General features: G+C 42.2%; 1 protein-coding gene across 2 annotated transcripts in view; it reads right to left on the reverse strand.

Annotated features, from left to right (window-relative positions):
• The window catches only part of bag6 (BCL2 associated athanogene 6), a 51,861-nt gene that overhangs the window by 11,931 nt on the left and 12,363 nt on the right, over positions 1-27,567 (reverse strand). The window contains exons 7-19 of one of the 2 annotated variants that reach the window (XM_084336927.1): positions 25,257-25,474; positions 24,731-24,863; positions 21,061-21,264; positions 18,733-18,967; positions 16,700-16,750; positions 14,327-14,703; positions 14,151-14,223; positions 13,630-13,868; positions 10,728-10,998; positions 2,874-3,043; positions 1,993-2,049; positions 1,768-1,876; positions 24-148 (exon numbers count right to left, since the gene is read on the reverse strand). In XM_084336927.1, coding sequence (XP_084193053.1) covers positions 24-148; positions 1,768-1,876; positions 1,993-2,049; positions 2,874-3,043; positions 10,728-10,998; positions 13,630-13,868; positions 14,151-14,223; positions 14,327-14,703; positions 16,700-16,750; positions 18,733-18,967; positions 21,061-21,264; positions 24,731-24,863; positions 25,257-25,474 — 2,262 coding nt within the window. Of the gene's footprint in view, positions 1-23; positions 149-1,767; positions 1,877-1,992; positions 2,050-2,873; positions 3,044-10,727; positions 10,999-13,629; positions 13,968-14,150; positions 14,224-14,326; positions 14,704-16,699; positions 16,751-18,732; positions 18,968-21,060; positions 21,265-24,730; positions 24,864-25,256; positions 25,475-27,567 lie in introns of both variants that reach the window. The other variant, XM_084336926.1, reaches the window with a different exon arrangement.

Raw genomic sequence — 27,567 nt, forward strand, 5'->3', positions numbered from 1 at the left:
TGTGTGTGTGTGTGTATACTGACTATGCGGTGGTTGATGACAGCAGTGAGGGCGGTCTGGTCTCCCCTCAGACAGTGCAGGTTGAGGGCCAGACACTCAAACAGTGCCTGGTTGCACAGCTGGAGCAGCTGGGGCCCAAACGACTGGTCTGGATTGGGACAAACATAAAATATATCCAGACAGAACAGAACATTGTTTCTCCTTTTCCACTGAGAAAGACACCCTGCTGTGAAAGGTCCTATTGTTGCTCACGCTGTCATGCTGCTGTGCATATGGAAACATGCAGAACAATTATTTAAACAGGATAATTCATGGCACATGAACAAGCCAATATTAAAAGGAACACACCAACATTTTGGGAAATTAGCTTATCGTCTTCTCCAGAGAGAGACAAGAGGATAGATACCAGTTTCCTCTGTTCATTCAGTAGAAAGCTATCTGGCTGCATTAAAATATTGACAGGGCATAATCAAAGCCTTAACACTTTGGTTGCCTAAGGTTAAATTAATGATATACCATAGATTGCCAGCGCTATTTGTCTATGGAGAAAGTCCCCTTCTTTGCAGGGCTATAACTTTTTAAATTCTATTGCTACATTGCCATTATTAGGGCCCATTCAAAGTCCTATATGTATTGTTCATTGTGTAGCAACGTTAAACTTTTTCATTCACATATTCATAGTAAAGTATGGTCTAATGTATAAGTATGTTTTCATCTCTTTCTGCAGCTTTCTCCAGAACGTGATATATAGCCCCAAATGCATTATATTGATGATGAAATACAGTTTGATGGCAATCAGCGCGATATAAAAAATTCCAACTAGACGTACTTCTAGAAGTTACTACACGTCATCTGATGTTGACCGGATGGGCGAGGGGGCGTTTATAATTCCGTGGGCAGCGTTATACCAATCATCTAATGTGGGTCAAATGTTGATAATATCAGTTATTATCGAAGACGGTAACGTTACACGCTGAAACTCACCCCAGTCTCCGCGCGCCGTTGGGCGATCATCGTCGAGTAGAAATTTTATCATTATGGGATATATTATTACCCGGTCCATCTCCAGCTTGTATAATGGTATATACGTCCAAATCATGTTGTTTATCGAGTTATTAGCAATCGATCGCTATGTAGTGTGACGAGCTAGAGTCACGGAACATGTACCGAGTGGCCGGAAGCAATACGGACGTCTAGCAAAACCTCTAGTGCGCTTCCTGTTAAGCGCTTGCGCCGATCGGCCACCAGATGGCGCTCCTGAACCGCCAGAGAGCTCAGTGGGTCCTGCTGGTGGATCTCAGGCCAGCGGAGGGACATTATGAATCCGATCGCAGATTTTTGAAATATTGATATAAAGACGACGTACAGCGTCCCCCGGCAACTTTAGCATGGCCAGCAAAGACGTCTAAAGACGGCTCCCGGCAGTCAAAGTGTTAATGTTATTTATAACAACTTATATACAGCCCAATGCAGTGGCAGGTAGTTTGATATTTCCGGTTTCAAAGTTAACTCTTTCATTACACCGGAATGAAAAGAAAAAAGTCCTTCAGACACACGCCCTTATGAGCGCCACCTAGTATTAACAAATAAGCCTAACTGATACTAGACAATACTATGCTTTCAGATAATATTGATGTTTTTGGTTGTTGTTTTTTTGCTTATCCGATCTGTGACTCAAAACCGTGATCCGAACCGTGGGTTTTATTTTGCAGCCCTAGTCGTTACCCACCACTGTGCTAAATTAATCAGTGACGTGTCTGTGTTCACCTGTGCACCGGAGGATGTGTGTGGCCATGCGTGTGAGCTGTTGTCTAAAGAAGGACGAGTTGGTCTGGGTGATGTCGACCCCCTCCAGCACGGTGACAGACGACTCTCTCTGAGAGACCAGGGGAGAAGAGGGAAGATACAGTGTTGTTGTAGGTTCTTTCATGTTGTGTTATTTCCGTTGCATTATCCAAAAGGAGGATGCGGTTGACGGTAGACGAGACTTACAAAGCTCTCCGTGATGTACTCCTCCAGGTGCACTCCCACCAGGCTTTCAGCAGCAGACTGCCATTAGAGGACACGAAAGGGATGGGGAGGACAGAAGAAAAAGAGGGAGAAGATAAAAATGATAAAAAAAAAAAAAAAAAAAAAAACGTATCAATCAATTATAAGTTATTTAAATTAGTTAATCCATCTCATATAAGAATAAATAAATATAGATGTTTGACCCCAGAAATGTTGCTATGATAGAATTAACCCATCTCAAACCCCACCCGCCTTTCTCGATCCTCCAATCACAAGTGTTGTTTCCCTCTGAGGGAACTAAAATCTGAACAGGATTTGAAAACATAACCACATAATTAGGCGTCTAGTTGAAACAGAATTTGCCAGAAAACTCAAAGCCATGTTGGTAATATTAAGATACTTTTTCTTAATGTTCCCCAATATCTAGGTCCACTGTGGAGGGTACATTAGCCCCGTGGCTTGCTGGGTCTGCATCAGCGGTTCTCAAACTACGGATCGCGACTCAAAGTGGGGTCGTGGGTAGGTGACAGTAGCAAGTAAAACATTAAAAATATATATATATATATATTTTTTTTTAATGTTCTGGCAACATATTTTGGCTAAATATGCCTAGTTTTATACATGTGTATTGATAACAGTGCTGTAATAAAATTTTCGAATAAATATGCATGATCAAGTTCAACAACGTGTGCTTTTATTTTGATATTCCTAAATTCCACGTTGAAATTATGCGATACATTAAGTGTGGGGTCGCCAAAAAAAATCCTAAATAAAATGGGGTCGTGGTATAAAAAAGTTTGAGAACCCCTGGTCTGGATAATAGACTGATGGGGACACCCTGGTGGCTGGCGAGGGGTACTGACAGCGATGTTGGCATCTGTGGGTTCCCTGCCGCTGAGGAAGTTCTGGGTGAAGAACTGAGACAGCTGTGGCTGGATGCGGCTCAGGGGCTGGTGCTGGCCATGGAGCAGCATCACCAGGTCTGACATGGTGAACGTCTGGCACACCAGATTCAGAAGCTCTCCAAAGAAACCTAAGACAAAGAAGGGGAGATATACAGCTAAGAGTCTAAGACAGTAGCCAGGTCTGAAATACCTCAGTAGTACCCACATAATCAGAGAGAAGCTACTAACCATACTACCCTCAGTACCCACATAATCAGAGAGAAGCTACTAACCCAAACTACCATCAGTAACCACATAATCAGACAGAAGCTTCTAACCCAAACTACCTCAGTACCCACATAATCAGACAGAAGCTTCTAACCCAGGGGTCAGCAACCTTTACTATCAAAAGAGCCACTTTTCCCCCCTCCCACAAAATAAAATGCTCAGGGAGCCGCACAACCTATTTACCCTTAAAATGAAGATAACAGTGTATAACGTTTTATATATCGCCAAGCATACCCCACATTTAGCATAAAACGCCTGACAATTGCATACCCAAAGTAATGGTTGAGGTACTGGAACACTGGTGCCAGGACAACAGCCTGCTCCTGAACATTGGTAAAACCAAGGAAAAGGAACTGATCGTGGATTTTAGGAGAAGACAGCAGGAGACACACACACCACTGAGGATAAACGGGGCTACCGTGGACAGGGTGAGCAGCTTTAAGTACCTGGGGGTCGACATCTCAGAGGATCTGACATGGACAACACACATAGACTCAGTCGTAAAAAAGGCGAAGCAGCGCCTCTACCACCTGAGACAGTTAAGGAAGTTCAGAGTATCTGGGAAGATACTCCAGTCCTTCTACTCCGGAGCTGTAGAGAGCATCTCGACTGGAAACATCACTGCCTGGTATGGAAACAGCACGGCACAGGACAAGAAGGCCCTACAGAGAGTGGTGCGCTCAGCCGAGCGTAACACGGGTATTGCACTACCACCCCTGCAGGTTCTATACAACAAGAGGTGCAAATCCAGAGCCTGCAGAATAATGAAAGACCCTCACCACCCCAACAACAGCCTGTTCATGCTGCTACGGTCAGGCAGACGCCTGCAAACACCAGCTACTAGGACAGAGAGACTTCGGCTCAGCTTCGGCTCAGGCCATCAGAGCCTTGAACACTGAACTCTCCACACACAAGCACACATGAGCACACACACGACACACGCACTGTACACGCTCACACACTAGCAGCCACTTTAACATGAGCAAACACACACTCATGCTGCACACGCTCACACTTGGTCACTTTACAAAAGGAAAGGTCACTTTAAGAATAGTATAACTTGAGATTGTATAATATAGCATGTATAGCAGTGTACATAAAAGACCCAGTGCCTCATCCGTAGCCAACAGTGTATTGCACTACCACAGGACCTAGCATGTCCTACCATGCTCTGTAAATAACTCATGTACATATACCAATATGCCCTACTTTGTTTACTTGTTTTATTGCACAATGTCGTTCTATTGGATTCTATTATATATTACTATTGTATTATGCACATCGTTGCGGGCAAGACCCCCCGCATTTCATTGTATACTTGTATGCCGTGACAAATAAAACTCTTGACTTGACTTGATTTGCGATTTATTATACTTTATACTTATAGCACACAGTTTGTTGCATTAATGGAATTATAAAGCAACAAAAAGACTTTTTTTTTTTTTTTACTTTGTATTGCTGTTTTTACCTGTTATAACAAAGGAAAACATCAAACTCTTATGAAGAGGAGAAAAAATACTGGCTGTGTAGACCTATTTTTTTTATAAAACACAGAAGAGGAGACAAAACACCGATGTCTGTAGACAGATTTTGAAATAAAACCCTGAACTACCGTAATTCCTCTAATAGTAACCCCGGCTTGTATTTGTTTCAACTGTAGCGGGTACCAGGCTTGTATTAGGAGGAGGCCTGTATAAGAGGGAGGCCTATATTTCAAATTTTCAAACGGATCATAATGAATAAATCAACATTTTGTGTCAGTTTGAACCCAGTAAAATGTACTGGGTTCATTTATTGAAACCAAGTACTGTATGAAATAGTAAACAGTGCAATTACAGGTGGTCACTGGTCATTTCAACGTTTTCAAAGTGAAATCAAGTAACTAGCTCAGTATGCAGCTCAGTATATTAGTAACCCGGCTTGTATTAGGAGGCCGGCTTATAATTGCTTAGCTCAAGAGCGCACCCGGCCATTAATAGAGACCCGGCTTGTATTTGAGACCCGGTTACTATTAGAGGAATTACGGTATTCAGGTATATTTGAGTCCTTCCCTTATTTGTGGAACATTTATAAAATAAAAAGTAGTCCACTTTGAAAAAAGACTACCATGTGTAGACCTACTTTGAAATAAAACACAGAAAAGGAGAAAAAACAATGGCATCTGTAGACCTACTTTGAAATAAAACCCTGAACTATATAGCTCTATTTGAGTCCTTCCCTTATTTGTGGAAAATCTATCAAATAAAAAGTAAATTTTTCGTTGTTTGCAAATTTCGCACCACATATCAGGCATACAGGTAAGCCTGCATAGTTAGTCGTGAAAGCAACTTAATCTGTCCACGCTGAATTAAACCCTCTATGTTCCTCAGACTCCTTTTTTTGGATGTATCCATGGTTAGCTTACTGGGGGGTCGGAAACTCAACATTAGCTACTTGCAGACGGCAGGGAGAGGTGCAGGGTGTGACGTACTGTATATTTTTGTTGACTATATATTTTAGATGAAAAAAAAAAAATTGGGGCCAGGGAGCCGCAGCTGATTGGCTAAAGAGCCGCAGGTTGCCGACCCCTGTTCTAACCCAAACTACCGCAGTACCCACATAATCAGACATAATCTTCTAACCCAAACTACCCCCAGTACCCAGATAATCAGACAGAAGCTTCTAACCCAAACTACCCTCAGTACCCACATAATCAGACAGAAGCTACCAACCCAAACTACCCTCAATACCCAGATGATCAGACAGAAGCTTCTAACCCATACTACCCTCAGTACCCAGATAATCAGACATAACAGAAGCTTCTAACCCAAACTACCCTCAGTACCCACATAAGTGTTGTCAAAAATATCGATTTTTCGATACATATCGATTCTGAATATTTAAAACGGTTTCAATACTCATTTCCCGCAATATCGATATTTAATTAATTAAAAAAAATATTTTTATTTTTTTTGTATAAGGAAGTTGCATTGTTCATTTCAATACCTGTAATAGTACAGTAGTCCACACACACACACACACACGTGCATTCAGTTAAGTTGGAATATGACTAATACAAACAGTTCAGTTTTTTGTCAGGTACATGCAACACAGATTACAGTGTTTACATCCGTCTGCTTGAGAAAATACCATGTTCTGCAATAAAATGATTGAAGTGAGATGAACAGACTATTTGATTAGATAAAACATGTTGACAAAGTTTTACTTTGCAGTTGAAAAAAGGTAATAAATTAAATTTGATAAAAAAATGTTATGATGAATTGAAAATGGGGGACCCTGATGTAAACAAGACAAAAGTCTCGTCTGGTCTGCATCCCCTTAACAATTGTGTGTAGTGAGCTCTACTGTATTGTATTCTGCAATCTGTTAATACAATTGGCAATCAATCAATCTGTTATGCTTAACACGCAGTACTATTAACTTTACTTAATTTCTAAGATTATATCATTTAGTTATTTTTATGACTGTGATCTAAAGATAAACAAAGGGTTTTAAAAGTGTTATTTATATTTATCTTCTCTTATAGTACCAGAGAGAAGCTGAGGAGAATCAACCAGCAACAAAAACAAAATCTATTAAAAAATAAAATATATATCAAATTCCACCCCCCCCCCCCGTGGTATCGAAAATGGTATCAAATATCGATACTTTTCAAGGTATCGTATCAAAGTTCAAAGTTCCAGTATCGTGACAACACTACCACATAATCAGACAGAAGCTACTAACCATACTAACCTCAGTACCCACATAAGACATTAAATAAAGAAATTCCCTATCCATAGTTGCCGTGAGAAAGAATAAAATAAAAAATAAATTCCCTACCTACCCATGGCCGTAACTGACAACCAACAGGAAACAAACAATATTTTTTTGTTATGCCTAAACAGACAGAAGCTACCAACCCAAACTACCCTCAGTATCCACATAATCAGACAGAACAGAAGCTTCTAACCCAAACTACCCTCAGTACCACATAATCAGACAGAAGCTTCTAACCCAAACTACCCTCAGTATCCACATAATCAGACAGAAGCTTCTAACCCAAACTACCCTCAGTATCCACATAATCAGAAAGAAGCTACTAACCCAAACTACCCTCAGTACCCATAATCAGACAGCCGTTTTCTGTAGCCATGAGATGTCCTCACAAGCATAGTGATTTGTTGATCTGAATTCTATGCAGGTGTGATATTTTATCTGTGGATTCAGAGACATCTATAATGTGCAGGGTTAGCAGGGTGGCCTAAAGGTTAGAGAAGCGGGATTTTGACCAGAAGGTCACCAGTTCGATCCCCCGGACTGGCAGGAAAGATCTGTATGGAGAAGTCAATTAATAATGCACTCCTGTCCCTCAATATCCACAGCTGAAGTGCCCTTGAGCAAGGCTGCTCCAGTGGAGTTGCTCAGTGGCCAACAGTGTCAGACTGTGGTTGTACTGGGCGGCTCCCAGGTGTGAATGTGTAGAACTGAGTGTGAAGCAGGGCATTGCTGAAAATAGCATTTGTGCTCAGAGAACCTAACCTGGGTAAATATACTTTTTCCGTTTTGATTCTAATAACATGCACGGTGCTGTAGCGTTGTCCGACTACATTAGTCTGCATCCCAGCCAGGAAACAAAGAATAATAATAATAATCTTTATTTGTATAGTACCTTTCATACAGAAATTCATGCAGCTCAAAGTGCTTCACAACAGAAAAGACAGGGCATAAAATGAGCACATAAAGTGCAGACATATAAAATCAGTTTTTCACATTAGGATCTAACATCCCAACAGGCCATCTTGTTTATTGATTGAAAACTTTATTAACAGATTGCAGAATGGGTACAATACAGTACAGCTCAATACGTAATAAATAATATTATGGTTTGATTCAGTTTTAAATAGACAATAATAAAAAGAGTAAGATAGAATACAGTAAAATAGTGCACATAAAGTGCAGACATATAAAATCCCAGTTTATAGAAACAGAAGTAGCCAGTTTGCTGCCACGTGTCTCAGAGCGATAAGTCATTGTAGTAGACGATGTAATGGCTTAACGAACGATCAGATCAAGCCATGATTCTACACACGAACAAGATGCTGTCAGTTTGACAGGTCTGAGAGAGAAAGAGAGAAAGAGAGAGTCTGCACTGCGGAGCAGATAATGTTATGGAGGGTGTTGCAGCAGAAACTCTGTAGGTGTACACTGTATACACAACAGTTCTCTGCAAGGGTGACTGGGATGGAAGCCAAAAACTACAAATCATGACATAGGTTAAAAGTTGGCCCTATTTTATTTAGGCCATTTACTAATACTTCGACTATTCACTGGAAGAAGCTTCGACTACAAGTCACAGTGGCTGTAAAAAATAAATAAAAAATAAAGGGTTATGGAACTAAGGAACATTCTATTGGGGCAGATTTGGCATGGCTTCTCCAAATAAATCATGACAGAGCTTATTTTGGTGTAAAAATCTGGCTATTAATAATACATTGTGGATAAATTACCCTCTAAAATCTAATTTCTTGCAAAAGTTGCATTTTGGCAAGACTAAATCTATACCTCACGATGTCTGTCATGTTAAGCAAAGAAAATATGAGACGTTTAAGGAGATCTACACCAGAGTTCATTAAAGAAAGAGGCAGAAAGGGGTCCGAATGTTCCAGACTGAACAGCATGTAGACTAGAGCTGACTAGTTTTATGGATATCCTTTCAATGAAAGATCAGCACATGGACTTCATTCAGAAGTAGACCTACAGGTAATGTGTAAGTGCAAGTCATTATATTTGCATATGCTTTGTCATGCAAAAAAGTGCACTTGTCCTCCTAAACCAGCTGTAAATTATGCTGAAGGCCACGAGCCTGTGATGAGACTAATATTGTTGTGCATTATGTTTTAGTACTGCTGTTTTATGTGCACGGTTTGATACGGATAGATCTATTTTATAATCTGTTATGTTAGCCCTCTGTCTTTATAGTACGTCTATTACAAGATCAAGAGTAAACCAAAACTTCCTTGAGGTCTGCGGCAGCCTAATTTGTCTAGCCTGCGGGTGGTCTTTCTGACATAATGAATATGAATAAAGTGTGCTAATAGGTGCAGAAAGCAGCGAGGAATGATGCATGCTCTCGAAGGCAGAGAAAGCCAGCGAGTCTGAGTTGCTAGGCAACAGTGCCTGTGGCCAGATACACACGAGGGAGAGAAGAGGAGAAACAACAGAGGCATAAACATTTTCCTCATGGTATTTTCTGATTGCTATATGGAGGGGGGAAATAATTAATAGTCGAATGGTCGCAGTGAACAGCTAAATCTGATTAGACTGAGAAGATTCTTAGTTGGGTACAGCACTATATTTATTAATATATAACAATTTACTGGCTACAACAACTAGGTTGAGCAAGGGCACACATGCGTACAAATGTTAAAATTATGAGGTACCACCTCCGCCTGAATTTGACCCAGAAAAAATGCTGAAAAGGGCAAACTCATCATATTGACGACATGACATGAAATTGGCCAATACGGACCGTGGACTGCGACGATAGTATTGAGTGACTTTTATTTTGAAAGAGGTATCATGGCAAGGCAAATCGGGAAGCAACAAAGCTTCTGGCTGATGGCTTTTCTACAGTGGTAACAACCAAACATGTGGCTGGTTAACAGAAGAGGAGGATAATCACAGAACAGCAAGCAAATATAACATTATCATTTGCTGGATTTAATTGTTCCTTCTGTCGCAAAATGTATTGTTTGTGCATGCTGGCTTCCAGGCTAGTGTGTGGGGGTAGCTAACATTAGGTGTTGGTGTGTTTTTGTTTAGACACACAGTAGTTATCTCGCTATAGTTTCTAGCGAGAGTAAAACCGAGAGCAAGGGAAAGACAGAGCCCTACAGAGAGATGGAGACAGAAAGGAAGACGGAAAATAAGGAAGTCGTAAAAAGAGTAAAGGCCTAGCCCTAGAGGGACAACAGGGTTTAAACCTCAAATAACTAAAACTAAAAGAGGAAATGATGCAGAATAAGATCTTTTGTGATACATGCGTGATGCGTGGCTGTTACCAAACCAGTGTTCCCATACGTATTTGTAGCATCCACCACAATATCCACAATAAATAGCCTGCCCAAACTGATGAAATAACATGGAGATGGTGTGGTGGTTAAGAAGACTCACCGATATGGAGTATGGATATGAGTACTTCCATTGATGAAGAATTCTGACAGCTACAGTTCTAATCTAACCAGATGCCAACCTCCCACAATATTGAACCTTAAATCATTTTAATATTGTTAAATAGCATTGTGCTACTTCTTGGCATCCGTAACATTAATCAATACAGAGTGCAAGTATTTTAGCCTGGTACCAGACCAATACTCGATACTGTTGTTATTATTATTATTTGTATCCTCTAGTTAAGACTCCTGCCCCTGGAACCAGAGGTTCCCCTGCTGGGCTGGGATCAAATCCAAAGAGAAACCCAAGAAAAAGAAAGAAAGAAGCATGCTAATTGTATATATCTCAAGTACTCTACTCTGTCCACTATAACTCCAAGGAGCACTTTACCAGTAGGGTCCTCGGGGCTGATGAAGATGTTGGTGGTCTGGGAGAGCCTCTGCATGAACTGGGCGATGCTCTCCGTGTCGCTCTGGGCCTGCCCCAGAGAACCCATCATGGTGGACAGCACGCCGCGCACGATGCCCGTGAACAGCTCTGGGTCGAGTTCCGTTCCGTTAGGGGGGAGATTAGGGTTGGGGTTGGTGGGGGTAGTGCCTGGCGGAGGAGCAGGTCTGGTGCCGAAGTCAGGAGGAGGAGGAGTGAAAATGGGCTGGGAGGCCTGGAAAGGGAAATTGATACAAATGGAGTTTGTTTGTTTTAGTAATACGTATTTATATCAAGGTATTTATGGACAAGCAGAAACATTTTTAATCACAATCTATTACTATTTCAGAGGGAGTGAACGTCTGTCAAAGTAGTCTCACTTCAGAAATTCTTAGTCGTTTAACACTTTGGTCGCCAGGCTTATATTCACAATAAACCATCCCACGCCAGCTCCATTTGTCTATGGAGAAGTTCCCCTTCTTTGCAGGGCTATAACTTTTTAAATTGTATTGCTAAATTGACATTACTATGGCCCATTCAACGTCAAGTATCTATTGTTCAGGGTGTAGCAACGTTATACTTTTTCATTCACATATTCATACTAAAATACGGTCTAAAGTATAAGTATGTTTATCGTTTTCTGCAGCTTTCCCCAGAATGTGATTTATAGCCCTAAATGCATTATATTGATGATCAAATACAGTTTGATAGCAATCTGCGCGAGATAAAAAAAATCAAATGGACGTGCTACTACTTATCATCTGATGTTGACCGGATGGGGGGGGGGGGGGGGGGGGGAGGGTTGTTTATAATTCCGTGGCCAACGTTAGATGATTCATCTAGTGTGGGTGATATGATCATTAGAGCAGTTTGTATCGAACACGTTAAAAAATAACGCTGAAACTTACCGTAGCTTCCTCGTAGCATTGGGCAATGAGCGTGGAGCAGAAATATTCCTATTATGGGATGTAGAAATATGCAATCCATCTCCAGGTTGTATAATAGTATATACATCCAAATCATGTTTATCGAGTTATTGGTAACGGATTGCTATCCATTGTGTCTAGCTCGAGTCCTGGGACTATTAGCGAGTGATCGGACCGAATTGGAATGAGCACCAGCTTCTGTTTCCTGTTTCCGGTTTGGGCGATCCGAGTTGAGAGGGGATCAACAATAGATCTCAAGTCTCCGGGCGAGAAATATGATTGCGATCACAGATTTTTGAAATATTGATATCAAAGACGTGGTACGGCGTCTTTGGCAGAATGAGCATGGCGGGGAATGACGTGGTAAGGCGTTTTTGGCGACCATAGTGTTAATATTCGTTGGATTGTTGTTGATTATATCAACAAATCTGTAAAATTGTATTCCCACATTATTGTCCCTCCACAAAAATATTTAGTATTAGACTTTTATATTTTTTTTATTAACCCAAATTAGCTAATATTCCATACAAATGTGCAACAAGAGTTCATTCTTCTGTGTGTATTGAATAATTAAATAGTTGGACATTTACAGAGGGGTATTTTTAAAAAGAGCAAAATAATTTGCATTTGTCCCTATTTTTTCCACATAAAATGGATATAGCAATATATATACTGTATATATATATAAAGTTAAAATAAAGCTTCTGCAAATTAACAGCTATTTCTGTTAACAAGCACCGTGTCAAGTTTGATGGCAGTACCTACAAGTTATGGTGAAAAAGAAGTGTTTTGCATAAAGGCAATATGTCATTTTGAGAAAATGGCTTTTTCAGTAGCTTGTTTACATTATGCAGCTCGTACAAAAATTTAAACATTTGATTTTTATACCGGTAGTTGCTTTTGATGATTGCTTTATGTATGAAATTAAGGGTAAAAATGTGATGTCTCAAGTGTCAAATCTTAATGTTTCTTTTGTTTTTAACAGCTTGCTGCTAAATTAATTACCCCAGTGAGGAAAATAAGATTTCTCTACTCTAATTCAATAGAAATCACCATATATATTGTGACAGATCTCCTCCCCCCTCCTTTGGATATGTGAAGGATGGAGATATGTCCATCACGGAAGGAGTAGAGTCAATTAGGTAGCTGATAGTACTGATAGAACACACCTGCACATCATTAGTCGAGCCACATCTCACGTGCACACACCCAGTCCCACACACTACATTAACACTAGGTTAGAGAGGGTTGAGTTGAGCGGAGTAAGGAGTTGGAGTTGTGGTATAGAGAGAGAGAGATTGATATTCAGAGTTGCGACGGTGAGAGGTAGTGAAAGGTGAGGAGAAAGCGAGATAGGTGTTCTTTGTGTACTGGACCATGGACTAGCTGAGATTCCCCCTTGTGTACGGACCCTGGACTGGTCGACTACTCTGAATTGTGAACAATCCCTTTTTCTGTCTGCGAGCCTGTTTTTTGTTTTTGACCCACGGACCGGATCACGACCATTCTATTGCATTTTCCTTCTGCATTCTGCCCTAAATTCAATAAATACTTCTATTTATTGATATTGCTCGTGTGGACATTCGCATTTGTTTGTATTCGAACCGTGGCGAGCCTGTACCCTATCAGGTTTGTCAGAATATATATATATACAGTATATATATATAAACAAAATGTCGACAGTCATATGCAAACTTTGAAATGAAAGTCCAATGAAATGAAAATCAGAAAATAAGTGGTATATGATGAAAAATATGAAAGTCAATGCTTGAAAGAAAATACTTAGGAAATCAGTTTTTCATTTTCAATTCTGTAAAAGTCTTGTCGAATGTGTATTATGTTTTGTGTGCTCACCCCAGGAAGACTAGTTGTTGTCATGCAACAGCTAATGGGGATCCTAATAAACTCAATTATGCTAGTGAACCTATTCAGACACCAACCTGCTGCATGAATTCAGACACTCCCTGGATGAAGGCTGGGACTCCGGGCATGGTGACGGTGATAGAGGGGGCCCCACCAGGCCCCACACCTCCTACACCTCCTACCCCTGCACCTCCCAGGATGGAGCCAAGGAGCTGGTTGAGGTCTGGTGGCAGCGCTTGGGGCTGGGGGTGGGGCTGGCTGGGGGCTGTCCCGGGTTGGCCGGTCGGAGCGGTGGCATCTGCAGTGGGAGGAGGCGCTGGGCCCGACGTGGAGAAAGAAAAGGAGGAGGAGGAAGAGGAGGATGAGGAGGAAGAGTGAGTGTGAGTGTGAGAGGGGGAGGAGACTGTTGGGCCGGCTGTAAAAATCAATAGAAACAGGTTTGAAACTGAAAACATTCGTTTATTTACATTGAAATCATATCAAATCAATGTTAGATTTAGAACTGTCCCACCAAGAAGACAACTGGTTTACTATGCATACTTCAGAAAGCCACCTTCACTCCACTGTATGACCATTAGAGCACAGTGGCTCTACTTACCCATCTGCCCAGGCAACAGGAGCTGTCCCACCAGTCCACTGATCATCTGGTTGAGGGCAGCAGGGTTGAAAGGCTGTGACAGGACAGCATGGATAAATATAAAACTCAACTTTTAAATCACACAGCATCAGCAAGCTAAACCCACAAGCCACTGAATCCCGAGACAACATGCCCACCTGTCCCGGTTGCTGACCCGGCACGGCAGCCCTCACGTTGATGGTGGTCCCTCGAGTGCCAAAGGCCATCGGGTGCATGCCGGGGGCAAAGGCCGGGCGGGTGAACACCACCCTGGCTTGGGGCTGGGGGCCGGTGGGGGGAGGCGGAGGCGGGGCGGTGGGGGTGGTCGTGGGTGTGTTGGGGCCGGTGGTGGTGGTGGAGGAGGTGGCTGTTGAGGTGGAGCCGGGAGGGGTGGGCTGAGGTGGGATCGGCTGGCCGGTGGCAGCGCTGGTAGCCACCCCGGTAGCCACCCCGGTGGCCACATGCTGGCTGACCCCAGTGGCCATCTGGCTGATCTGCTGCATGAGGTTACGCACAAAGTCTGGGGGCATAGCGCCTGGGGGGGGGCAGATAGATATGAGACACAACAGCTAAAACTGTAAATCTATGTATGTATGTATCGATTTTGGTGCAGTGGTGGATGGTTACCAAAATAATTAAGAGTTATTAGTAGTTATTAGTAGGGGTGTAACGATTAACTCAATTTGGTTCAATATGCGACACTGGGATCACAATTAGATTCTTTCACAATATTTAGAAATGCTGGGACAGAAAGGTATGATTTGGCCAGCAGTGGGGAAAATCAAGCATTTTCATTCCACCACTTGAGAGGACTGAGTGAAATAGAGGCGTCAGTTACAGTCTGGATTCCACCATTGGGCCTTGCGGCCACTGGTTCAGTGAACGAGTCCCAGAGGAGATCTTCCAGTCTTCTTGAGGGGGAGATTGTTCGGTGTCCGTCAGGTCACCAGGCTCCCCTCCTGCATGTGTGGGGCTGGTGGTACCTACTCCCCTCGCTTCCATTTCATCCAGTCAAATGGGACTTTTAATAGCAGAGGTAGAAGAAACTTCCTAAATATAGGGTATCTTCACAAAAGCAACAGAGGCAAGCCCTGCACATTCACTCTCTTTCTTTTATCTCCCTCACACACAACCTATACCTGAACACACAAAATTACATCTAGGCAGTTTGAGAAAGCCCAGACACACACACACATAATCTGTGGAGCATATAGATGATGGCGTCCTCCACCCCGATGTTTGCACACAGCAGGGGGGGGGGGGGGGGGTCGAGGGAGTCCCACACCAGGGGCTTGAAATGTTGCAGGACCAGTCTCTCAAACAAAGACGTGTGACGTCAGAGCAACTGGCCTGTAGTTGTTGAGGGTGCTGGGTCGTCCCTTCTTGGGCACCGGGACAATGCAGGAAGTCTTCCAGAGCTGGGGCACCCTCTCCAGCCTTTCTCCTTCAGCCTGTGGAAGATAGATGTGTTCCTCTGTGTATCTGTCTGACAGGTCTTTCAGTCTGGCTCTCTTCATGTATCTGTCTGACAGGTCTTCAGTCTGGCTCTCTTCATGTATCTGTCTGACAGGTCTTCAGTCTGGCTCTCTTCATGTATCTGTCTGACAGGTCTTTCGGTCTGGCTCTCTTCATGTTCTCATGGCTCTCATTGGATGCCCTGCTCTGCTCCATTGTGTGCTTCAGGGGCACAATGAGAGCCACTGGAGATCTTTTCACTGTGGCTGTTATCTGAAATGTAAGAAGCCCCACTATGTCCTCAGCATGTCAGAACCATGATTCGTTTGTGTAATGGAAGCTCCAGCAGTTTCTGTTTGGAGGCGAATACAGCCATGGCTGTGGAACTCGGTGGAGGAACTGTCGACCAAGCAAACAACTGACGTGGGGCAGACTCAAACATGCTAATGTAGCAAGGTTTAAAGTGAGCAAAAATGTGTGGCGCCAGCCCGGCCTCTCTCCCCGCTACACCCATGTTCATCGTCTGGAACAGCAGCAATGCCATGCTCAGCCCTTTCAAGCTGCAGCTATGTTGACTCCAGTGTGTTCACCTTCATCTGCTGCCGCTGTGTCGTTGCGTCTGATAACGTTACTTCCACACCCGCCTCCACAGAACGCAGTGCGACGTATGCCGTTGAAAGAGCAAAGTCAAAACGTGATAGAATAACGTTGATTGCCGTTCAAACAATTTTTACATATATTTTTTGTATTTTTATAATTATATTTTTTATAGTATATAAATTTGTCCTGTTCTCTTGTGACCACAAATGTTATTGTTATTGTCTGTTGATTTGTTCCAAGTATGTCTTGTTATGTTATGTTAAAAAAAAGAAATAAAAAAGATTTGATAAAAGAATTATAATAATAAGATTCAATTATTAGAAATAATAGAACACCGCTATCGCAAACCATTTCTTAATTTCAAGGATGCACATGGTCAAGCTTTTTGCATCGCAATCTATCGTTACACCCCTAGTTATCAGTAATCAGAATGGGTATGAGTTTCATTAGTGGAGGAGGACGGCTGTATTTCTCACCTGACGGCTGTGGGATCTGCTGCCCAGCACCTTGAGGGTTACTTCCAGGGCCTGTATGGAACACACAACACACACTAAAGGTTGAGGGTTACCTCCAGGGCCTGTATGGAACACACAACATACACTAAAAGATTGAGGGTTACTTCCAGGGTCTGTATGGAACACACAACACACACTAAAGGTTGAGGGTTACTTCCAGGGCCTGTATGGAACACACACTAAAAGGTTGAGGGTTACCTCAATATTCCAACATTTGACACTGTATTCCAAAATGTCAGTTAGCAATAATGAGTGCTGGGCGGCTACGTGGCGTAGTGTGCAAGGCGCTCGCCACGAATGCGGAGACGCTGGGCTCGCCTGTTCGAGCCCAGCGCTCCACATTGCTTTCAGTTTAGCTGGTCGTTCAAACTAATACAATTGGCCGTATTAGGGGGTGGGAAACTGATGGGTGGGGATCGGGCGTTGTGGACAGCGACTCCTACAGGTCGGTTGGTGCGCCTGCGCAGTATAATCAGGAAGTGTCGGGGGCAGCGTGAGCCTCGCACGCGTTACTCCTCGACACAGAGATCGAGCTGCGCAGGTGAAAAGATGCGACTGCTGTTACCTCAAGTACCGGAGGGGACTTGTGCTATGTATGACTTAGTCCACATTGCAGCCGGCTTGTGGGAGGCAAGAAACAGAGTTCGTGACAGGGGAGGGTTGAATTGGATGACACGAAATTGGGATGGGAGAAAATATAGAAAATGGGAGAAAAAGTGGATCAAAAAAAAAAAAGGCAATAATGAGTGCTAATTATTCAACTGGCACAGCAAAAAAAAGAGTATTAAAAAGCTTCCCAAATTCAGTTCTGTAAATCAAGAGAAGTTCCAAGCCACTTTCACTCTTTGGTTCACTGCACACTCAGCTAATGCTTTTGGCAGTAGGGACGTCACCATGTTAGATTTTGGTGGCACAATTATTGTCAGAAGAAATAAAGTTTTCTTATCGACAATATGGAAGGAAAAAAACACAGCTTTTTTTTTCATTATAATTGTCTTTGACTAAAACTCAATTAATAAAGAGAATTAGCTTAATTCATGTCAGAGCGAGAGAGACACCTATAGCAGACTTAATGATTTTAGAACATTTCCAATATAGCTAATGAATTTAAATTATTATCATCATCATCAGCTATATCAATTTTTTTTATTTAAATTTTTTTCTCTGATTTTCTTCCCGTCCCAATTAGTCGTTGTGCCAATTCCCCCCCCTCCCCTACCTGGCTGCTGTATGCATGTTCTCCTACGAGTCGGTACAAGGGTGTCCCGAGTCGATCGCACGCTTCCTCCGAGACGTGCGCCGACAGCCAGTGACGTCTTTTCACTTGGCAGCGAGGACTCTCATTGGTGAAGTGTAACGCGTGGGAGGGCACGCTATCTCCACCAAGTCCTGCCCCGCTTAGCAAGCGCCGAGACCTGACCTGTAGGCGTCGCTGTCCACAACGCCAGATTCCCACCCGCCAGCTTCCCCACCCCCTAATACTGCCAATTGTATTAGTGTGAACGGCCAGCCAAGCTGGTGGCAACGCCGAGAGCTGGGCTCGAACCCAGCATCTCCTGCGTTGGTGATGAGCGCAATCTCTGCTACGCCACCTGACCACCGCTCCAGTTCGTTTTTAATAGTGTAACGTGTGGCTACTTAAAAATCATGTATATTGGGAATACAGTATACAGCTAGTTTAAGTTTATATTTTGGCGCTTTCTTGGTGGATGTAAGGCTGGAATGTGAACAAACCACCACCACACACAACGTGACTCACGAGATGCAGGACACCACAGCTAGACATCGTAGCTTTTACAATTCTTAGTTATGAAACTGTGATGTTATTTAACCGTGGTTATGGCAAAACCGGTTCATCCCGACATCCCTACTTGGCAGCGTAAAAAGGATGCAGTGGTATAGTAATCATCCGGTCCCAACGGGCTGCAGCCAGCAGCAACAACTCAGGAGGGGTCGGAGCATTCAATTAGTGGCAGGTAGGAGACACAACACACCGTCCGTGTTCATCTGCATCATGACCACCGGGACCGCCTGGTGGCTGATCCTGATGACCCGGGGGGGGGCCTGTCCCTGTCCAGCCTGCTGACTGGACGGGGCAGTCCATGCGGGGAAGGTCTGTCCCTGACCTGCCTGCTCCGATTGGCTGGCCGGCTCAGTGGGTGGAGCCTGTCCGTCGCTGCTGCCGCCACCGCTGCCGGGCGTCATGGTCACCGTGGCGCCCAGGTTCATCTGTGTGTGTGTGTGGGGGGGGGTTTGAGAGCACATCATCAGCTCCCAGTTCAATTCAATTCAGTTACATGGAGCAAATCATATGTTTCACAGTAGAACACATCAAGACATGAATACTAAAATAATGTTATGCACATCATTTACTGTTCACTTATACTTCCTTACATATCTTACTGTGTGGAAGTATGGGGGTCGACATTTAAAAAAGACAGTAAATCCAATAGTCTTACTGCAAAAGAAGGCCATTCGGAACCTTTTCAAGGCTGGTTACTATGAACACATAAATCCATTGTTTATAAAGTCTCATCGTTAGGGGATGTTTTTAACAAACAGGGTTTTTGTAGTGATAAAGAAAATGTTCCGATACAATTTTTTCCTTTCCGATCCGATTCCGATACCTAAGCTTTGGGTATCGGCCGATACCGATACTTATCCGATACCAGTGCATACATTTAAAAAAAAAAAGTATAAAAATTATATATATATTTTTTTTTTTACATATACTGTTTTATATATATACTGTTTTTTTTAGTAATAACTAGAAAGTAATGGTATTTATTCAACAGGTGATTGTATAGATTTGTATTAGTATCATTAATCAATGAGTATGGGGCTGCAGCACTGCAGATATACCCTACTCTAGATCCACTCGCTTTGCACTCGCTACCCAGTGGCTCTGCAGATATACCCTACTCAGTCTACAAGCTCCGTTGAAGTAGCAGAGGAACTGTTGTGATTTTTGCACAATAAATGATTGATGATTTGAGAGATATTTGTAAATTTACTGTTCAAAAAGCTAAGAAAGGGATTAAAAGGAGGTGTATTTCTATTATTGGGGTTAACTTGTGGAACAATGCTGATATACAGTTAAGAATGAGTAATTCGCTTTTGGTTTTTAAGAAAATGGCGTGTAAAGTTATTTTTGAAAACTACAAGGGTGAATAATACTGTTTTTTTGCTATTTTCTTTTAGAATACTGCAAGTCTTAATTTTGTTAAGAATATAGGACAGGCATATATAAGCATTATGCTTCAGTCTGTACCTTTTCAGTCACTGTAAAAATCAAATATTGTTAAATGATGGTGTATATTGTACTACTACTACTACTACTACAGTAGAACACATCAAGACATGAATACTAAAATAATATGTTTCACAGTAGAACACATCAAGACATGAATAATACTAAAATAATATGTTTCACAGTAGAACACATCAAGACATGAATACTAAAGGGTAGACCGCTGACTAGGGCTGTCCTCAATAGGGATGCACCGATCCGATATCAGTAAAATAGCTGGATCGGGTATCGGTAAAAATAAATATATATAGATTTTTTTCATTTATATATGTATATATATATATATATATATATATATAATAAATTAAATAAGAAATAACCATTCAGTACATTTATATCTATGTGTTAATTTGTTACATTTAGTTTCACTAAGTTAGGAAAGTAATGTTTTAAGTCAAGCCTGATGTTGCCTTGCACAAAAGAATGATCCGTCTCTTCCACACAGTGACAGTGAGGCATACAGTTTATTAATTGAATGAATGAAGTTTATTTTCTGTCTTTGTTTACAACAAATCAAAAACACACTTGTGATCCTTTACAATTCTTAAAAACAAAATATATTTGAATACTTTATATTTTTACTTTTGGGGGGGGGGGGGGGGGGGATGGACAATGGGTATCGGATCGGTATCGGTATTGGCCGATACCCAAACCCAGGTATCGGTATCGGGACTGAAAAAGTCGGATCGGTGCATCCCTAGTCCTCGACGAAAGAACATTCTGAAATTCTTAGTAGACTAAAGGTTTAATTGATCAATCTAATTAATTGACAAATGTTAAATAGTGTTTCCCACATTACTGTCCTCCTGCAAAATGATGCAATCATGCAGAAGGACCTCCTTGAATTTAGTAATCATTGGATGTGAATATTACTGTGATAACCAGAAAGGTGCTCTACATTTTTCAGCAAAGAAAAAACAAAGACTTCTTACTAAAAAATAAGTGTGTTAGTCGACCAAGGTCGATGAATGAGTCCCCTACTACCAACTGGAACAAGCTGCCATTGACTTACATGCAGAGGGATGTGGTGGTGGTGCATGGCTGCCGGCAGAGTGACTGGGCTGGTGTAGTGAGACATGGGCCGGATCACGTGCAGGTGGCGGGGGGCGGGGCTCAGGAGGATACAACGCAGGTCACTGAGGGCCACCAGGGCGTTGCCTAGGAGACGGAGGGCCTCCCCAACCAGGTTGAGAATGCGCTGGTCCTCCTCTCTCTCCTGTGGTTGACATAGTAAACGGTGATTCACTTCTTTTGGAATAATTATTATATACACAGGAGGCAGCTCAAAGTGGGGAAAACAGGCCGATGCACACTTGACCTCCCCACCACCTTGTCAATTCCCATCCAATCTACCTATTTTTAGTTTGTCAGTAAAAAAACGAATTTTTCATAGCCTCAAAACGAATTTTTCATAGCGTCTCATGATGTTTACCATGTCTACATTTATCAAATTTGGCTGTCTCCAGGTAAACAGACTATAAGAATGCATAATTTTGTAATAGTAACAGGTATGGAGATAGACTGGTGGCAACGCTGGCCAGTTAGCTTTATCTAGAGCATTGGTTCTCAAAGAGGGGTCCTTGATGTGGTTCCAGGGGGTCCCCAGCTAAATGAGTAATAGTTTAATTTCACTAATATTTTCTTCACTAGAAGTTACCCCAGTGAGAGAATGTATAAGGATGGATATTCTGATCAAAGGTCATAGATCACTCCCTCCACTATTATCTCCTCACCTACAGTATAGTATATACTTGACTTGACTTGTATAGACAGTTTTATATTTTGGAATTCTGGACTAAATCACATCTGACAACAACAAATATCTTCTCAGATGGGGGACCTTAAGACAGAATCTTATCAAAAGGTGGTCCTTGAGGTGTAAATTCAGGGATCCTTGACATGAAAGGGTTTGAGAACTAATGATCTAGACTCAATCTAGCCCACAATCTCTAGAAAACCTTTAAGTTAATTAAGAATCCTATTGTTTTGCGGTTACATTTTATGTTCTTTCTGATAATCAGACATAAAACGTACAGACGCATTCTGTGTCTCGAGAGCTCGGGTGCATCGGAACTCTAGTGATCTGCAGATGCCATTTCCTCAACTATTTTTAATGGTAGTTGGTCCAACTCAAGGAAGGTTGAAGAAATAGTTGAGGTAATAGTGTCTGCAGTTCACTTGAAGTCTTCTCTCCACTGGGTGACGTTATTTCTGAGTTACATGTCCTCTTCACAGCAGAATGATAGGATTCGGTTTTAAATTGGCAAAAATGCCCCTTTAACAAGCCAAGGTTGATGGCAGAGATGAGTGACTGGGTAGGCAGTAGGACATGGACGGACGAAGTAGGGCTGGGCGATATATCGAGTATACTCAATGTATCGCGGCTTGTTCTACATGAGATGTAGCAAATTACTATATCGTGAACATCGAGTATATGGTGTCACGTTGCGGCTGAGATGAGACTTGCTTTTGCGCAGAGCTGTCCTCTCATTTCATTAGACATGACCAGCACGGACCTTAAATGACATGCAATTGTAATTTCATTAGACAGACCAGCGCGGACCTTTAATGACATGCAATTTAATTAACACGAGCAATGGGCTAACGTTAGCTGCTAACCAAGTTATCCATGATGACTATGCTAAGCTAACTAGCGTTAGCTGCTAACCCTGGAAAACGCTCAAAGCGGACTCCACAACACTAGTTCCATTCGTGAGGAAAGGGGGTGGGTTATATTGACGACGCTTGACAACAGAAGTTTAAACATAACTTCATATTTATTGGTTATTCGTTTCTTTATATCATCCAGTTTCCATCTCCGTGTGTTAACACTTTGATCGCCATGGGTTAAATTCATAATTTACCATCCCTCGCCAGCTCTATTTGTCTATGGAGAAGTTCCCCTTCTTTGCAGGGCTATAACTTTTTAAATTCTATTGCTACATTCCCATTATTATGGCCCATTCAATGTCCTATATGTATTGTTCAGGGTGTAGCAACGTTAAACTTTTTCATTCACATATTCATACTAAAATATGGTCTAAAGTATAAGTATGTTTTTATCGTTTTCTGCAGCTTTCTTCAGAACGTGATTTATAGCCCTAAATGCATTATATTGATGATGAAATACAGTTTGGTAGCGATCGGCGCGAGATGAAAAATTTCAACTGGACGTACTTCTAGAATGATCTACGTATGATCTGATGATGACCGGATGGGCGGGGGATCGTTTATAATTCCGTGGGCAACGTTAGATGATTCATCCAGAGTGGGTCATATGTTCATCATAGCAGTTTATATTGAACACGTTAGAATATAACGCTGAATCTTACCATACGTTCCTCGCGCCGTTGGACGATCAGCGTGGAGTAGACCGTTTTCGATTATGGGATGTAGAAATGGCGGATCCATTTCCAGGTTGTATAATAGTATATACGTCCAAATAACGTTGTTTATTGAGTTAGGGCGAGCAATCTATTATCCAGTGTTTCAAGATGGAGTCGCGGGAGCTATAGAGAGTGGCCGGACCACATTTGCATGAGTACTACTGGTTCAAAGGTTAATATCCGGTTGGCGATCTGCCGATCGGCCACCAGATGGCGATCTTGAACCGCTAGAGAGTTGAGAGGAGATCACACTTGTGTCTCAGGGCCCCGGAAAGGAAATATGATTTCGATGACAGATTTTTGAAATATTGACATCAAAGACGAGTTAAGGCGTCCTCGGCGGAATGAGCATGGCGGGGAATGACGAGTTCCGGCGTTTAAAGTGTTAAACTCTTCCTGTTTACATTTGAGTGTGACATCATCACCTACGGCAGCTTAGACGATCAAAACGCAAACCTAGAACAAAACCCGAAGGGGGGGGGGGGGGGGGGGGAGCTGGCTCTCTTGCGCGTTCTCGCCCTCTCTCGCCCTCTCTACATTCAATGATTTAAAGTAGCCAAACGTTACAGTATAAATACTAACTGGATAGTTGATGATATAAACATTTAATTTCATTATCAGAAATAAAATCATTAAGTCTGCTATAAGCCATTATCCTCACAGTAGTGTGTTTCAAGTTTCTTTAATAGTTGTCATACAGAAGTACAGAATACTTTTATACAAAATGCTTCTTACTGTTACGCTCCAGAGACTGTGCTAGACAAGATAAGTATGAAATAAAATAGTATAGCATGTAAAATAGAAGTAAAAATAGAGGTCACAGTGTTCAGTATAGACATATGTACAATGTGTAGTGTGTATATATATATATACATATGTAGTGTGTATATATATATATATATATATATGTGTGTGTGTGTGTGTGTGTTTGGCTAAAGTGGATAGAAAACACAGTACTGTGCAAAAGTCTTAGGCACCCAAGAGTTTTTATATAAATTGTCTTAGATGTAAATACATTTTTTTATTAGTGTGTCAGTAGACTACTCTTAGTACATTTTCATTAAATAATTTTTTAAAGCATCTTCATGGTTTAATAATGCAAATATATGTTGCAGGGACTTATTATAATCATCATATTGGTGTGACTGTATGCATCAAAGGGTTAAATCAAACATTTGTAAGTGCTTTAGAGGAAATGTCAAAATATCGCGATATATATAGTGTATCGTGATATGGCCAAAAAATATCGCGATATCATTTAGAGGCCATATCACCCAGCCCTAGGACGAAGCTTACTGTGTTGTTATTGTACTCTGCCGTGGTGGCTGTCTCCAGGATGGTGTGAGCTCTTTGGATGAAGGGTTGCAGCCTCTCCTCCACCCTCCTCAGCTCAGACAGCATCTCCACCAGCTCAGCCGGGCTGGGGTGACTGAATGAGGGACAGAGACGGAGGGTTTTTTATTCATGCCACAGAAATAGCACTGAAGGCCAACACCACAGCTAATTTGAACGATAGACAGAATATTGAATATATAGACAGATTGAGAGTGCAAGTGTAACCCTATGACATTATGCTGTCTCCTGCAGTATCTCATTTCACAGTGATGACCACCTTGTAATATGGAGATGGCTATATTGCAGTCTTCCCAATGTGGATATTGAGTTCATTCCTATTTCTATATAAATATGATATATCATTCCGGTTAATTCATACAATGTTGGATTGGAGAGAAATCTAGGTTGTGTGGTGCAGATCCTGAAGCACATGCTGCATTCACTGAAATACACACAACTACCGGTGTGACAGTGACAGTTGTCTTACATGGGTCCGGCTTGGGGCGTCGGTCCCTCGGCTTGGGTAGAGGAGGAAGGGGGAGGAGGGGGAGTGGATGGGGGAGGGGAGGTGTCCATGGGTTGGGCGGAGGGAGAGGGAGTAGAGGTGGTGGACGAGGAGGGAGGAGGGGGGGGAGCAGCAGCAGCAGCAGCAGGAGCAGCAGCAGCAGGAGCCGACTCCGGAGCTGACGTGTCGCCCGGCTGACCCTGAACATATCAGACATTAGAGACAACAGAAGAGCATGCAAGTTAATCAGCAGCTACTAGGGGTATAATGACACACGTTTTCCATTCTATATGGAGTAGGGCTAGGTATCAAAATTCAATACTATTATGGTATCAAATTAATTGCTTCAATACTATGGAAAGATGGAATGACATTTTGTTAATCTCCGTGTCAGTGAGCCAATAAGCGTGTTACAAGATATAACTTCCTCTGTTCAACCACAATTCAAAATCATCCAAAATTAACAATGGGCCTCATTCAAGAATACTTATTATTTTTCTTATATTCTTGCTTACCTGTCTGTTAACCCTTTATCTGCCAGGGATTATTCTGATCTTAATCACCTCTCTGCCACCACTGTAAGCCTATGGAGATGTTCACCTTCTTTGCAGGGCTATAACTTTTTAAATTGTATTGCTAAATTGACATTACTATGGCCCATTCAACGTCAAGTATCTATCGTTTAGGATGTAGCAACGTTCTACTTTTTCATTCACATATACATACTAAAATACGGTCTAAAGTATAAATATGTTTTATCGTTTTCTGCAGCATTCTGCAGAACGTGAGTTATAGACATAAATACATATATTAGATCATCAAATGTAGTTTGATACCGATTGACGTCAGATAAAAAATTTCAATTGTACAAGGTCCTAAACGTCGTGCCTCATCATCTGCTGGTGACTGGAGGGGGGGGGGGGGGGGGGGTTATAAATCCGTGGCCGACGTTAAATAAAAATTTTTTAACAAATTTTAGATATCTCTAAATAAATCACATCTAGATAGTTAAGAATCCATACCTTCAGGCACATTTTATCCGGTTGAATCCAGCGTGATGCTATTAACTTTTTGGCAGCCGTAAGACCGACAAGATTAGCCTCTTACCATGTACTGAGTGTGATAACTGATAACTAACGTTAAATCATTTATGTAGTATGGGTGATATGTTGATCGGAGCAGTTTGTATGTATAATAATAATCAAACACGCTGAAACTCACCGCAGCTTCCTCGTAGCGTTGGACGATCAGCGTGGAGCAGAAAGTTCGCTATTATGGGATGTCGATCTAGTTGGTCCAGTTCCAGGTTGTATAATACTATATACGTCCAAATCATGTTGTTTATCGAGTTATTGGCAACGGATCGCTATCCAGTGTATCAAGCTGGAGTCCCGCGAGCGATAGCGAGTGGCCGGACGAAATATGGGTGAGCACCACTTCCGGCCGCTCACTTCCGGTTGTGGCACCTCGTTGATCGGCCACCAGATGGCGGTCTTGCACCGTTGGAGAGTTGAGAGGAGCTCTACAGCACCAGTCAAGTCTCCGTGGGTGAAATATGATTGCCATGACAGATTTTTTAAATATTTATCTCAAAGACGCTGTACGACGTCATTGGCAGATTACGCATGGCGAGGAATGACGTCTAAAAACGTCATTGGCGATTAAAGGGTTAAGAGAACAATAAGAAAAGCCACCGCGACATTCATCAAGTCATTCTTTTTTTTTTATTATTATTTTTTAGCATTTTTACAGCTTTATTGGCCACGCAGGACCGACAGAGGAGAGGGCGAACGGGAAGAGAGGTGGGGAGGACATGCGACAAATAACGACGGGATCTGGGATCAAACCCGGGTCGGCCGCGTAGGTGCGCGAGGCACTATGGTATGCGCCACGAGGGCGCCCCTCATCAAGCCATTCTTAACGTCCAACTCTGTTCTTACCCAGGTCTGTTGCATGATGAATCCCACTCATTCTTAAATTCAAATGCGCGTTCACTCTCAAAACATTTGCATACAGACACGCCCGCCATCTCCTTATAAGGCGAATGAGGAGTGTGTAAAACAGCCGAGTTTCGGCATCTGATCTGATCCATTAAACAGAAAGCGATTTTGCGACTGATCTCAAAATGACACACACACAAACACGTCTCACGACTCAGTGCGTGTGTGTGTGTGTGTGTGTGTGTGTGTGTGTGTGTTCCTGTGCGTCGCTCATCGCGTGTGTTAATCTGATGACAAGACTTATACTTGTACTTATACGTATACCGCATACTGTATAGTGCGAAATAAATCGT

The sequence above is a fragment of the Notolepis coatsorum genome (assembly GCF_963971535.1).
Source record: "Notolepis coatsorum genome assembly, chromosome: 19".
NCBI lineage: Eukaryota > Metazoa > Chordata > Actinopteri > Aulopiformes > Paralepididae > Notolepis > Notolepis coatsorum.